This window comes from Protopterus annectens, chromosome 5.part0 (genome assembly GCF_019279795.1).
Source record: "Protopterus annectens isolate FY-2018-M chromosome 5.part0, PAN1.0, whole genome shotgun sequence".
Taxonomy (NCBI): Eukaryota; Metazoa; Chordata; order Ceratodontiformes; family Protopteridae; genus Protopterus; species Protopterus annectens.
Window position 1 is genome coordinate 1777425804 of NC_056735.1, and position 15359 is coordinate 1777441162.

Here is a 15359-nt window from a genome sequence, read left to right on the forward strand (position 1 = left end):
AGAGTCCTGCATGGAAGTATGTGAAACTGACATCAGATGATGGCAGGGGAAATCTAGTTGTAAACCAGCTGACGGAGAGAGTCTTTAAAAAGAGAAACCACTGCAGCAAATTATCAGTATCACACTGATCTCTTTTGTCACCATAATGAAAAGGCCATCTCCTGATCTCTTTTTAGTCCATTCAAGTTGCACTCTTCAGGAACTACACAGTGAAATTCAAGCACTTTTCCTTGTACCAATGATATTCAATAGATTCATAGTTTGTTACTAGGCTAAAGACCTGGGAGGCCTTTCTAAACCCAGCCAAGTATTTCTGGAAGAATAATGACGTACTTTATCCGAACAGGACATTGAGGGCCAGGCCTGGTGTAAATTTCCTGTTCCCCAACTTGTCTTTATTATGCTTAAATTGGGTAATAAACAAACTTGCATAAATGAGAAGCCTGGTCCATAGGATGGGCAGTCTCTAGGACACGTATTCATCTTCTCCAGCATGTTCCGTTTAAGTCACAGTCAAAATTTAGGCCCTTAGATCTTGTATTTCTAATACTGCTTGAATTACAAATATGCAGGAGACTCATAAATGTGGGCTCTGTGGATGCCTCCTAAGCCAGGCATAGATTACCCTCAGCAATCTAAAAGAGACTGAGTAGATGCAAAGGGTTTAAGGCCCTCTGAGTAAGGCAGGTTTGTTACACCTTGAATTCCTTTTACAAGGAACCCCTGAGGTCACTCTAGTTGCTGCATATGCCTGGTCAGGTGCATACCGAAAGGAGCACTTGTACTCTATAATTGGTCTGATACGGGCAAAGTACAGTGGGATAATGATCTCTCTGGATCTTGATGCCATGCCCTTACTTATAAGTTGTGCAGCATAAAAGGATTTCCTCACCACTGTGGTCACATGGTGGTCGAAGGTAAGGCTACTGCATAAGTTCGAACCAAGATCCCTGACCACTGGGTCAACTCTTAGGGGCAAATTATCAGCAGGATATGCACCTGAGCTGTCCAAACAAAGCACATGCATTTGTCTAAAGAACAATCTGCAAATATCTTAAAAAAGACAGTCTTGCATGACTCAAGCCTTTCATCTTGCAGGCCTTTACCAACCCATTTGCGATACATAAGTCTATAAATCTTAATGCATTTTTTCTTTGAAAGTACCTCTAGGTGGAATGTACACTTTCTTGTACTCATGGGAAAGAAAAGCAACAACATTTTCAGCAGAAAATATCTACAACACTTTACCTGCATTCTAGGTTTGCCTTCTGCTTTTACATACCCTGACAGGAGATGTGGTTTCATCTTGACTCCGTTTAGGGGGATCTGCTTCAACATCTTGACGTTTGTTCTTCATTCTTTCTCGAAGATCTCCTGTAGGTCTTTCTGGAGATCTAAATCAAATAATCAATATGCAGCAAGTTAAAACAGTCCTGGCAAATATTAATGAAACTGAAGCACCCACCGCCTGCAACTGCATCTGTGAAACTGCTCGACAAGGAACTTTGCAACCCAAGGATAGGTACAAGCATAAGGAAAACAGAAAAGAATACATTTTCTGAAGTCACCTCCCACATATTCCAAGCATAACACCTCAATGTAAGCTGATGTTTATTTAACAAAGGTGACTAGTCTCTGTGTAAAATCTCTATTCACTCATTATCAGAAATGCATTTTACTCATGGTCCAAACAGTTCAGAACTGAGCAATTTTTCAAAATTCACAAGAATTGTTAAAAGCAACCAAATCTCTTTAGCCTACTGCATCTTCAACAGTGGTATTTGTCAAAAAAGCCTCAAAATTTCATGACAAAATCTGAACATGCAGAAATATTTCTAGTACTTCAAGTACCTCCATGCAGTAAGGCAAGGAGTACCACAGCCTATTCCAGAATTTAGTGATCCCAAGACTGTGAATGCTTCTTGAATGAGACACTAAGCCATCACAAGACAGAAACACACACACAGCCTGCAGATATGTCTGCACTGATGTACAGCCAGTTCACCCACAGTAACTCTTTGGAAATTGGGAAAAAAACAAAGCTTTCAGCAAAAACCCACAGGGACACAGAAAGGATGCAAAGAGTCTGTAGAGTAAGCACCCACTGCAGAGAATGAAAATGTACAACTAAGTGCTTGGAGGCAACAACACTAACCACTGTACTGCTTGCTGTCCACAAAGAATATAATTTTACTTATAATAAAACATTAACTTACAAGAATAATAATGTGACAATACATCTAAGATATCAGCAGCATATCACACATCCATACATAAAAAATAAGCCATTTTTACTTATACCTGAACATCAATTAACCACTAGTTTTTTAAAGATTTCAGATTACACACAATTATTCACTCACTCATTCATTCCCTCTCCATTACTTATTTTATTCCATTAAGATTTGCAGAAAACCAAAACTTGTTCCAATATTCAGGGGAAGCAAGGCAGACAAATTAGTCCTGGAGAGACTTCTACTGCAGGAAATGTACACACTTGTACATAGCATGCATAGCTATGGGCAATTCACCCATAACTTGCCTTTGGGATGTGGGAGTGAACTACAGAGCACCTAGACAAACCTTCTGCAGACACAGGAACAACATTTAGATTCCACATGAAGAGGAACCCTGACAGAAACCAGATTGGAAATCCAAGTGCTGTGAGAAGGCATCACTAACTTCTGTGGCACTGTACCGTAATGTGTTAAAATAAAAAAGAAGTTATGTACTCACAGTAATGTTCCATCTGACACAGCCACATTTTCCAGCTACGGCTCAGAGCTCCATGCTCCTTCCCTACCCATAATGCCCCCAGTCTCCTTTCAGGTAGAGTTTACTGCCCAACATATAAACATTACCCGACCACACAAGGACTTATCCACCAAGAAAAAAAATTTACTACCAGATCCCTTAACTCCCACCAAAGATCTCAACAGCAAGGGACATACAGTATCCTAAAGGATAAGGTCAGGGGGAAGGAGGGGATGAGACGGTTGAAGACAAATAAAGTAGAACTACTCAGATGGAACATTATGGTGAGTACATAACTTCTATATCTGAAGTAGTTTACTTCATTTGATCTTCAACCTGTGGGGCAGAGTCCCCAGCTACCTAATCCTTGGGAGGCCCTAATGGAAGGACATTCCGGAGCACCACAGAGCCAAAGGATGCTCTACTACTAGAAACCAAATCCAGCTTATAATGAGAAATAAAGGTATGAGATGAGGCCCAAGTGGCAGCTGAACAAATATCATCAAAGGAGACCCTAGACCAAAAGGCCGCAGATGTAGCCATGGATCGGGTCGAATGTGCCTTCACGTTTCCTGAAAGAGACAAACCTCTAGCTGAGTAAGCCTGGGCAATGCAGAGAGAAATCCAGCGAGCAATAGTCACTTTTGAAACAGGTTTGCCTTAAAAAGGACTTGGCATAGGATACAAAAAGCTGATCAGACTTGTGTAAGGATTTAGTCCTGCCAAAATAAAATCTCAACTGCCTATGAACATCTAAACAATGTAATCTGTGCACCCCTTTGTTCTGACAGTTCACAAAAAATACTGGCAAATTGATAGTCTGATTGATATTAGCCTCTGAGGCTACTTTAGGAAGAAAAGACAGATTAGTATGTAGCGAGACTCTGTCTTTGTGGAAGATCATATAAGGGACTTTGATGGAAAGAGCTTGGAGTTCAGACACCCTTCTAGCGGATGTAATTGCAACCAGAAAAGCAGTTTCCAGGTCAAAAAGTGCAGATCCACAGAGGCTGCAGGTTCAAAGGGAGGGAAAACCAACGCCTGCAACAACAAAGTGAGGTCCCACGGAGGAATGGGATCCTTGACCAGAGGTCTGAGGAGGAAGACACCACTGAGAAAGGTTTTACAAATTTTTGAAGAAACTAAAGAAGACATATCCACCTCAGCATGAAAATTAGAAATTGCAGCTAGTTGGATTTTTCACCATAGAAGAACTAGCGCCTTGATGAAAAATGCTAGCTAAAATTTCTAGAGCCGCTGGAAGTGGTGCAGTGAAAGGATCCAAAGACCTCTGAATAGACCACATTGAAAAATGTTTCCATTTACTGCAATAGATTTTCCTAGTGGATGACTTATGAGCCGCCCCCAGAATGGATTTAACTGGAGAAGACAAACCGGGAGTCCTAAGATTCATGGGAACTGGAGCAGCCAAGCAGTGAGCTTCAGACTATCCAGGTCTGGATGAGGGATCCCCGAGGGATGAGAGAGCAGATCCGGGACCAGATCCAAAGTCCATGGAGGGACAACTAGATGAGACCGGAGTAAGGGAAGCCAAACCTGTCGAGGCCAGAATGTGGCGATGAGGATCACAGTGCTCCCCAGCCTTCAAGCTTTCTGCAGAAACGTCAACATGAAGGGAAGAGGAGGATATGCATAAAGGAGCCCAGTAGGGCAAGCATGAATCAGAGCGTCTCTGGGGGCTTCCCCGGGAGGGGGTTCAGAGCGAAGAACTTGCTACATTTCGCATTGGAAGGAGATGTGAAGAGATCGCAGCAAGGGCAACCTCACTTGGGAAGATCTGGTCCACTACTGAAGGTTTCAGAAACCACTCGTAGGGCATCAGGATGGATCTGCTGAGCCGGTCTACTAAGAAGTTGAACCGTCCCAGGATGTACCTTGCCACCAGAAAATGGCCGGTGGAGATCGCCCATTCCCACACTCTCATGGCCTCTTGGCATAATGGGTAAGATCCGTTTCCCCCCTGCTTGTTGATATACCAGACTACTGACATGAGGTCTGTTTGAATTGCAATCGTTCCCAGAGGAAGATGAGCATGTAGGGCTTGCAACGCGAGAAGAACTGCTCTCATCTCCTGGACGTTGATGTGCAAATAGGTCTTGCGAGGGGACCACATGCCTTGGTCCGTCCTTCCTGAGCAATGCCACCCCCACCCGAGCAGGGAGGCGTCTGTGGTCACTGTGGTTTGGGGTGGCGGAGGTTGAAAAGGACGTCCTCCGTGGAGATCTGGGGACTGATTCCACCACAAAAGGGAGCTTTTGCACGCCTTCAAGATCCTCACTGGAAAGAACAAGGGGAGGTCCAACAGAGACCACTGTACCGCTAAAGCCTACTGTGGAACCCTCATGTGGAGGCGTGCCAGAGAGAAGATTTATTGTGGCTTTGTGGCTGCCACAGAACCTAAAGCTCTTAAGACTGTTTTGGCTGTGGGTGAGTGGTCTGTAGAATATGTAACACGTGAATCCTCAAGGTGCGTATCCTGTCTGAGGTGAGGAACACCTCTGACTGTATTGTGTCCAGCCATGCCCTAATGAACTATAAAACCTGGGCCAGGTGAAGAGCTGACTTGTTCCAATTGATAGTAATGCCCAACTTGTCGTCTAACAGAAGGAAGGAGTCCTGGCTTGACATAGTAGATGCTCTGAAGGAGCGGTAAAGAGCCAATCGTCCAGGTAAGGAAAGACCTGAATGCCATGAAGCCTCAGGTGAGCCACTACCACTGCCATAACCTTGGTGAACGCCTGGGGGGGCTGTGGTGAGACCAAAGGGGAGGGCTCAAAATTGGTAATGACTGGCTCCCAGCCGGAAGTGGAGGAAAGTACAGTTGTGTACACTTACCATAAATGTAGATGTTTGAGTGTATTCACTGTTGCAGTCATTACATTTGGGTAATCTGCTGGCAGGTTGCCCTCAGTCGGCCTGAATAACAAAGTCTTGGGTCCTGCGTCGGTTGCTGTCTCCTCTTCCATGACGTCAGGGGTATAAAACATGCAGCCGACGCCATTTTAATCAGTTTTTCTTGCCCCAGATGTCAGGTGCCCCCCAAATGGGGAGCAAACATATATATAAATAAACTGTAAATATATAAATGCACTTTTAGAAATATAAAATTTACCTTCAACTAAAAGCAAATACACCACAAAGGCTTTTGAGTATAGTGAAGGAAAGAAAAGGTATAGAATGGGGGATGGTGGGTGGGTAACCCAGACTGCAACAGTGAATACACTCGAACATCTACATTTATGGTAAGTGTACACAACTGTACTATGTTCTTCGTGTTTCACTGTTGCAGTCATTACATTTGGGTAGAATCCCAAAGCTATGGATGGGAGGATGGAACTAAACAGCATTAGGAGCAGCTATACGGCCCTGCAGGACTGCGGTGGCAAAGCCTGCCCTGGATTTAGAGAAGAGAGGTAAATGATAATGCTTTGTGAAAGTATGAAAAGAGCTCCAAGTAGCAGCTTCTAGAATGTCTTTGGTTGGGACCCCTCTGAGAAAAGCTGCTGAAGTAGAGGCAGCCCTGGTGGAATGGGATCTGATCCCCTTGGGCACAGGTTTACCATGGTGCAAGTAGCAGAAACGAATGCAGTGGCTTATCTATTTAGAAATAGTCTGCTTTGATATAGCCTTCCCCTCTGATCCTGCAGCAAATGCTACCAGTAGTTGCTCAGACTTTCGTAGAGAAGTTGTCCTGTTTAAGTAAAAGTTGTCTGTTCTTAGTTGTCTGTGTACATCCAATGAATGCAGAATTCGCTCACCCTTGTTCTGCAGATTTGGGGAAAATGTTGGCAGGTGAATGGTCTGGTTAAGAGCCACGCTGGATACCACCTTAGGCATAAAAGAAGGATTGGTCCTGAGGGCCACCCTGTCCGGGTAAAATATAATGAAAGGCTCCACTGTCATGAGAGCCTGTAGTTCTGAAACCCTTCTTACTAAAGTGACTGCCAAAAGAAAAGCTGTCTTCTAAGATAGAAATTTTACATCCGCAGTAGCTGTTGGCTCAAAAGGAGGCAGGGTGAGTATTTCCAGCACAAAATTGAGGTCCCATGCAGGAGTTGGTGTTCTCCTTGGAAGCCTTAAATTTATGGCCCCTCTGAGATGCTGTTTAAGCAGTGGATGAGAAAAGAGGGGAGCCGAGATGGCAGAGGCATGGATTTTAATTGAAGAAAAAGATAGGCCCTTGTCAAGCATCTCAGTTAAGTATTGTAAAATCTGAGGAATATTGGGCTTTGCTATGTTTATACCTTGTGCTTTGTTCCAAGCACAAAATCTCTTCCATTTATCAGCATAAGATTTTCTAGTACTAGGCCTTCTGGCTTCCAAAATGACATCCATGACAGGTTTACTGAAAGATGAGGTTTGAATAATTAGTTGATCAGCCATGCTGCAAGATTCAGAGTTTGGAGCTGAGTATGTAGAATCTGAAAGGAGGGAGAGTAACCTGGACTGCAAGTGTGTATACACTTGAACATCTACATTTATGGTAGGTACAAAACTGTACTATGTTCATCATGTTACACTGCTGCAGTCATTACACTTGGGTAGAATCCCAAAGCTGAGGCAGGGTGGCTGGTTCTATAAGGCATTAGGGGTGGCTATAAGGCCCTGCAGCACTGCAGTGGTGAAGCCAGCTCTGGATTTAGAGTATAGAGGCAGATGGTAATGCTTGGCGAAGGTATGTACAGAACTCCAAGTTGCTGCTTCCAAAATATCCTTGGTAGGTACTCCCCTGAGGTAGGCAGTTGAAGTGGCTGTAGCCCTGGTGGAGTGAGATCTAATGCTGCTAGGTACAGGTTTTCCATGGTATGTGTAGCAGAAATGTATACAATGTCCTATCCATTTTGAAATAGTCTGTTTTGAAATGGCCTTTCCCTGTGCTGCTGTAGCATATGCTACCAATAACTGCTCAGATCTTCTGAAAGCTTTGCTTTTGTCCAAGTAGAAGCTTAACTGCCTGTGAATGTCCAAAGAGTGCAGTAGTCTCTTCCCTTTATTCTGTGGTTTAGGGTAAAAAGTTGGCAGGTGAATAGTTTGGTTTAGTGCCACACTGGATACCACCTTTGGCATAAATGTAGGGTTAGTTCTTAAAGACACCCTGTCCTGGTGGAAAATGAGGAAAGGTTCCACTGCAATTAGTGCCTGTAATTCTGAAACTCTTCGTGCTGATGTTATTGCCAGGAGCAGAGCAGTTTTCCAAGAGATATATTTTAATTCTGCTGTGTTAGCTGGCTCAAAAGGAGGTAAATAGAAGTTATGTCCTTACCATAACGTTCCATGTGGAGTGTTCATCTCGCCTTTGTTCTTACACATGGGTTCGGAGCCGATCCACGGCCGCTTGCAAGCTCTGCATCGAGAAGAAGCTCGAGACAATCTAATACCCACAATCCCCCTCTGCCTTTACCTCAGATCTAGTTTGCAAGCAAACCAATCTCTAGAGAGAGCACATTCATGCTTACATCACATATGCACAGAACTAAGAGTCTATATATAACTATATATAACAAGACACATAGACATATATATATATACATGCCAACTATGTACACATCTGCAAAGCAGAAACAGAATGCTCCCAGCCAGGCATCAAAAAGAACGTTCTTCTTGAATGTAAGAACGATGAACACTCCACATGGAACGTTATGGTAAGGACATAACTTCTATATGTGATAGTGTTCAATCTCGCTTGTTCTTACATATGGGTAGCGTCCCTAGCTCCTTGTTCCTGAGGAACTCACGGAAGGACGTTCTTGAGCACAGTGGAACCAAAGGTTGCCCTGTCCCTAGAAGCCTTGTCTACCTTATAATGAGAAATAAATGTATGTGGCTTAGACCAAGTAGCAGCCGCACAAATAGCGTCTAGTGGTAGGCGGGCTGCATGAGCCAGAGATGTAGACACTGACCTTGTGGAATGTCCTTTGGGTTTGTGTAAGAGTTAGATTTGAGGAATCATAGACATAGATTATACAATCCGTTAGCCACTTAGAAAGAGTTCTTTTGGTAACCGCTAGTCCTTTCCTGCTATCAGCAAAGGCCACAAAAAGTTGATCAGTTTTTCTGTGATCTTTGTTCTATCCAAGTAAAATCTTAGTTGTCTGTGAACATCTAATTTGTGCAACATATACTCCATTTTGTTGGAGTGATTTTTGAAGAAGGTGGGTAATTCAATGGACTGATTAATATTGTTAATAGAACACACTTTAGGGAGGAAGGATGAATTAGTTCAAGAGAAACTCTGTCAGAGTGAAAGATCAAATAAGGGTGCTTGATGGAGAGAGCCTGAAGCTCAGATACTAAAGCGGAAGTAATGGCTACCAAAAGAGAGTCTTCCAGGACAAAAATTTTAATGGGCAAGAAGAGGCAGGTTCAAAGGGGCAACATTAATTTAGATAACAACAAGTTTAGACTCCAAGGTGACGAGGAGATCTGACTGGTGGTCTAATATGAAAACCCTTTTAAAAGGCTTTACAAAGTCTGTGGGCCATAACAGGAGCCCCACATTCTTCCACATGGAAATTTGAAATGGCAGCCAATTGAACTCTTAGTGTAGCAGGAGAAGCGCCCTGATGGAATAAGTCCGTTAAAATCTCTAATATTTTATTCAAAGAAGCTATAAAAGGATCCACTTGCTGTGTATTCCCAGAATACAAATCGCCCATTTACTAGAATATGTTTTAGTAGTGGAAGCTTTATGAGAAGCCACCAATATATTCCGAACTGCTGGCGAAAGATGATCAGACCTGGCTAAGTTGGGAATTGCAGCAACCAAGCTGCTAGATGGAGGGACAGGAGCGCGGGATGGGGAGCCCCTGACGAGTGAGTCAATAGATCTGGCTCTGGGTCCAGAATCCAGGGTCCCCGAATGCAGTGTGTCTTCAGAAAGGGAAACCAAATTTGATGAGGCCAGAATGGGGCAATGAGGATTATTGTCCTGTGTAGGTTCCTGGCTTTCTGGAGAAACTTTGATATCAGGGGAAATGGAGGAAATGCGTACAGGAGTCCCGGGGGCCAATCGTGAATCAGTGTGTCCCTGGGGACTTCCCCTAGAGGGGGTAATAGGGCAAAGTAGCTCCTGCATTTGGCGTTCATTGGAGACGCAAACAGATCGCAGGAAGGCTGGCCCCATGTGCGAAAAATACTTTTCGCCACTGACTGTTTTAGGGACCACTCGTGCGGTAACAGAATTGCTCTGCTCAGCCTGTCGGCTATGACGTTGGATGACCCCGGATGTGCATTGCTATTAGCCGTGGACTCCGCCCACTGCCAGATTCTCATGGCCTCTCTGCATAGCTGATAGGACTTGGTTTGCTTGTTTATGTACCAGACTACAGACATGTTGTCCGTCTGAACTGCAATAGTTCCCAGAGGAAGAAGGGGAGCAAAGTGTTGCAACGCTAGAAACACTGCCCTCAACTCTAGAACATTGATGTGCAGATTGTACTCCAAATTGGTCCATTCGCCTTGGACTGTCTGTCCCTGAAAGATGCCCCCTATCAGGGAAGCGTCCGTGGTCACCGTAACTGTAGGCGGTAGCACAAATGGTCTCCCTTGGAAAGGTTGCACGCTTGAAGCCACCAGTTTAGATGTGTTTTGCATGTTTTCGTTATAAGAATCTCGTGTGTTAGAGGTAGTTGTTGAAACAACCATTGTGCAAACAGTAGCCATTGTAGGACTCTCATGTGCAGCCTTCCCAGGGGTACTGCAGTAAGAGAGGCTGACATGAGTCCCACAACCTTGAGTAGCAGTTTTGCTGGAGATTTTGACAAAAGTAGAAGACGATGTGAGTCTGAAGTGATAGTATCCTTTCTGGGGAAGTCTTAGAATTAACTGACGGTGTTTAATTCTGCTCCTATGAACAAGATATTTTGTGATGGCTGAAGCAAGGATTTTCCAAGTTTACGGAAATTCCTAGGTGAACACACAGTTGAAGAGTAAAGTCTCTGGCCTGTAATAGTTGACGCTGGGTGGTGGCAGAAAGGAGCCAGTCGTCCAGATACGGAAACACCTGGAATCCTTGCGCCTCAAGTGAGACGCTACCACTGCCATGCATTTGGTGAAGACCCTGGGGGCTGAGGTCAGACCAAAGGGCAGGGCTCAAACTGAAAGTGACTGGCCCCAGCCAATGATCTCTGGATGCCCTGGCCATTTTGATGTGGTAGTATGCATCTTCTAGATCTATTGAGCACATCCAGTCGTCCTTCTGTAAGAATGGAAGGATCGATTGAAGCGTGACCATTCGAACTTTTCTTTCCTGACGAAGGTATTGAGGTAGCTTAGGTCCAGGATGGGCCTCCAGTCCCCTGTTTTCTTTGGAACTAAAAAGAACCTTGAGTAAGTCCCGAATCCTTGCTGGTCCGCTGGGACTGGTTGGATGACTCTTTCTTAGCAGCTTTGAAATTTCTATAGCTGCTGGCTCTCGCAGATGGGGCGGTACATCTGGGAGTCTTTTCTTTGGGATGGGATGGGATAGAAAGGGTATGTTGTAACCTCTGGTAACCACGCTTTTTACCCACTTGTCTGTAGTTATATTTTGCCAGGCCTGAGGGTATAAAGCTCCCGACTGCCTCCAGAGCAGGACAGTCGGGCCTCCTCTCAGGAGTGCTGGAAAGGTTTACCAGGGAGTGTATATCCCTGTCACCTTGATGTTGCGGACCCCCTCTGCCGCCAGGGCGGTGTCTTCCACCTCTGCCCCCTCCTCTGCCTCTAGAAGGGGCATCTCCCTGTGTGCCTGGGAAAGATCCTTGGGGTTTTCGAAACCACATTTTTCCACCATGTTGCCCTTTGGGGTACGGTCTGGTTGGGGTGGAAAAACGGACTCCGACAGCAGACAGAGTCTTTCCCTCCTGTTCACACCGGGTAAGGGTCTCCTTTACTTTGGGGCCAAAGAGAGTGGCACCGTCAAATGGGGCGTTAGTAAAGGAAGACTTGAAGGCTTCCGCAAAAGAACATAAGCGCATCCAGGATTGTCTACGAAGAGCAATCGCTGAAGCTGCTGCCCTACTCGAACCTTCGGAAATCAGCCTCATGGACGAGTTAACAATGGATGGGTATTAAGTTGCGCTGTCACTTTCTCTGAGACAGCCGCATCTGTAGTACCCTGGAGGGTATCTCCCAACTCTTTGACTAGATCCCTCTGTAGACGTGTAAAATGGGTCAAATAGTTCAGGATCGCATGGAAAAAGCCGCTGAACTAAAAATGCGCTTCCGTCTATCCATCGCCCTAGAATCTTTATTAGGGATGGACAGATGAGGAAGACTCCGACATCTCCTTTTCGTGGGCTGCCACCACCATAGCCCACTGGAACTCCTTTTGTTAAGTAGGTCTTGTCCTGAGGTGCCGTGATGTATTTATTATGTTTCCTTGGGACTGGTTCCACTGTGTCAGGAGCCCCACGCCTTCGAGCAATTAGTTCCATTAATTCAAGGGCGGAGTGACCCAGGAGGAAGAAGGGCGAGCACCAAATGCCTTCAGCAAAACTGACTCATCCTCAGAAGGGGAAGGGACTGCCAGTCACCTCTGTTTCAGGATCTCTAATATGTCAAAAAGAGACATCTTCTGAAGGTGACTTGGGACCCTTCTGACTCATCTAAGTCAGTATCAGATGTCAAGGACTCTTGTGGAGAATCCAAGTGTCTCCTCTTACACAATCTTTTCCTAGGGACTTCTTCGGGGAGCATCCAAGAAGCCTCCGAGGAAGAGGGGCACCTCCAGGGGTGGCTGAGACACTGGTGCTCGACGCTTGGATGTGGCCGTGGGTGCAGAGGAGGATAACGCCCTTTATGGGGAGGAGAGGTTGCTTCCACTGATGTGGTTGTCTGGGTAGACAACACCTTCCTCATTAGGTCGAACGCCCCGGTCCCGTGATCAAGAATCCCGGTTCAAGAAATGGGAAGAATCCCAAACAGGCAATCAAGGCATCGACCGAGGACGGAGCCGAATCGATCCGCCGAGGCCCCGAGGGAAGAGTCGAACTGAAACGCCGGTTCGACTCGCCCCGGAACCAAGGACAGATCGTCGGCCCGAGACTCGCATCGGGTCCAACGGAGTCGAGGTGAGAGGAACAGACCGAGAAAAGACGGTTCTGGACCCGAGGGCTCCACAATCAGAAGATCAACCTCTTCCGGCTCCAAAGACTGAACAGGTCTCGAGGAGGAATGGATGGAGACACTGGGAGGCCTTCAAGCTTGACACCAACTGGGTGGAAACTGAAATAAGTTTGGACAGGGCAACGCCCAATAACTTCTGCACCACACGATCCACATCGACATCGGAGAGTTTGGAAGAACGGGTCGAAGGAACCGAAGACGGAGCCGACCTCAATAAGGTCGGAGCTCCATCACCGGTTCCAAGACTCGAGGCTCAGGAACCGACACCAGTTGAACACGCCCGAAGTCTGTGGAACCGGTGATCTAACTTTTGCTGAAGAGCTCGGAGCCGATGACTTGGGCTCCGCCTTCGATTCCTTAGAGGATTTCTATGCCTGGTCAGAAGCATCCAGAGCCTCCTGAAAAGAAGGTTTTAATAAACCTCTGTCCATGGCCTATCTGTCATGACCCTCCCACTAGAAGAGTGACAGATAGAACAGTCCTCCTGCAAGTGGAGAGGGCCAAGGCAGTAGACGAGGAACTATGGTTGTCAGTCACTGACATTTTCTGGCCACACTGACAACGCTTAAATCCTGATTTTACCTTATCAGACATTTTACAAGAAAAGACAAGTCCAGTATAATAGTCAAATCCAAAATTAGTGTCAAATCCGATTTAAAAGTCGAGTCCGGTTCAAATTTAAGAAGGGTTGGTAGGAAACTCTAACCGATTAATAAGATTAACGGTACCGAGAATTTAACCCACTCAACACACAAACACTCAGTATATCAAATTATCCTTTCTAGTATCAAATAGAACAAAATATCCAATAAAATATAACAAAATAAGTTATATCTTAACTTCAGATGCTCGAGCTAGCTCCCAGCGATGCGAACGCAGCAGCGGCAAACTAGATCTGAGGTAAAGGCAGAGGGGGATTGTGGGTATTAGATTGTCTCGAGCTTCTTCTCGATGCAGAGCTTGCAAGCGGCCGGCACGGAGCCGAGGATCGGCTCCGAACCCATGTGTAAGAACAAACGGCGAGATTGAACACTATCACATAGTTAGTTTTTCCAAAACAAAGTTGAGGTCCCAAGTTGGTGAAGGTGCTCTATGCGGTGGTCTTATGTTTTTAGCCCCTCTGAGGTACTGTTTTAACAGAGGATTAGAGAAAATTGGTGGATCCGTGTTGTAATGAGCAGAGACAGCAGAGGCGTGGATCTTGATGGATGAGAAGGAGAGGCCTTTGTCCAGCATCTCAGTTAAGTATTGTAGTATCCGAGGAATGTTTGGGACAAGAGGGTCAAAGGCTGTGAGCTTGGTTCCAGGCACAGAATATCTTCCATTTATCAGAGTAAGCTTTCCTGGTACTAGGCCTTCTGGCCTCCAGAATGACATCCATAACTGCTTTGGAGAGAGGCATTGCTTTCTTGGCTAAGGAATCTTCCATGCAGCTAGGTTTAAGGTCTTTAGCTGGCTGTATAGTATTTGATTGTTGTGCTGAGTCAGCAGATGTGGGATTTGAGGCAAAATCCAGGGTGGTTCTTGTGCTAAGCTCCTTAAGATTGGGTACCAGTGCTGGCATGGCCAGTCTGGTGTAATCAGGATCATCTTTGGCTCTTCTTGCCTGGCTTTTATGAGTACCTTTGGCAGTAGAGGTAGCGGTGGGAAAGCGTATACTTGTAGGTTCTCCTAGCTGAATGAGAGGGCATCCACTTTCCATGCTTGTGGATGGTAACTCCTTGGGCAGAATATTTGTAGCTGGCAGTTTATTGGGGATGCAAACAGATCTATGTCCGGGCTCCACCATTTCTGTTATCATTCTGAATATTTGTGGATTCAATTACCATTCGTGGGGATCCATGATGTTTCTGCTTAAGTCGTCTGCCAGTGTGTTTTTCTCTCCTGGCAGGAATTGTGCTTGCAGATGAACTTGAAGGTTTTAGCTGTGTTTCACAAGGTCATGGCTTGTCTGCATAGGGGGTAGGAGTGAGTGCCCCCTTGCTTGTTTATGTACCACATAACTGTGGTGTTGTCCGTCTTTAGCAGTAGTTGTCCTGGATGCAGCAGGTCCTTGAAAGCTATAAGGGCATTTTGTACAGCTAGCATCTCGTTTTGATTGATGTGAAGATGCCTTTGTTTTGCGGGCCACATGCCCTGAATACATTTGCCTGCCATGTGTGCTCCCCAGGTGTAATCAGATGCATCTGTTGTCAGTGTTTGCCTGGCTGTGGGTTGTGTAAAAGACTGTCCCTTGTTGAGGTGACAAGCTTGAGCCCACCATTGAAACTCCTGTTGAAGGCAAGGGATTAGTGGTATAACTGTTTCCAAACTTTGACAGTGTTGAGACCATACATTCTTTAGGTACCACTGTAGTTTCCTCGTATGCAGTCTGGCATATGGAATTAGTAGTATGCAGGATGCCATGTAACCCAAGGCCTGAAGAATTTTTCTTGCAGGGAGTTGGATCTTTTGTTGCCATCAATTGAAAGTATTGAGTC

The 15359-nt window shown here is 45.4% G+C and overlaps 1 protein-coding gene across 1 annotated transcript in view; it reads right to left on the reverse strand.

Annotated features, from left to right (window-relative positions):
• The window catches only part of LOC122802414 (zinc finger CCCH domain-containing protein 13-like), a 1157483-nt gene that overhangs the window by 832421 nt on the left and 309703 nt on the right, over positions 1-15359 (reverse strand). Inside the window, exons 6-7 of the mRNA XM_044072036.1 lie at positions 1283-1394; positions 1165-1192 (exon numbers count right to left, since the gene is read on the reverse strand). Coding sequence (XP_043927971.1) covers positions 1165-1192; positions 1283-1394 — 140 coding nt within the window. The remainder of the gene's footprint in view (positions 1-1164; positions 1193-1282; positions 1395-15359) is intronic.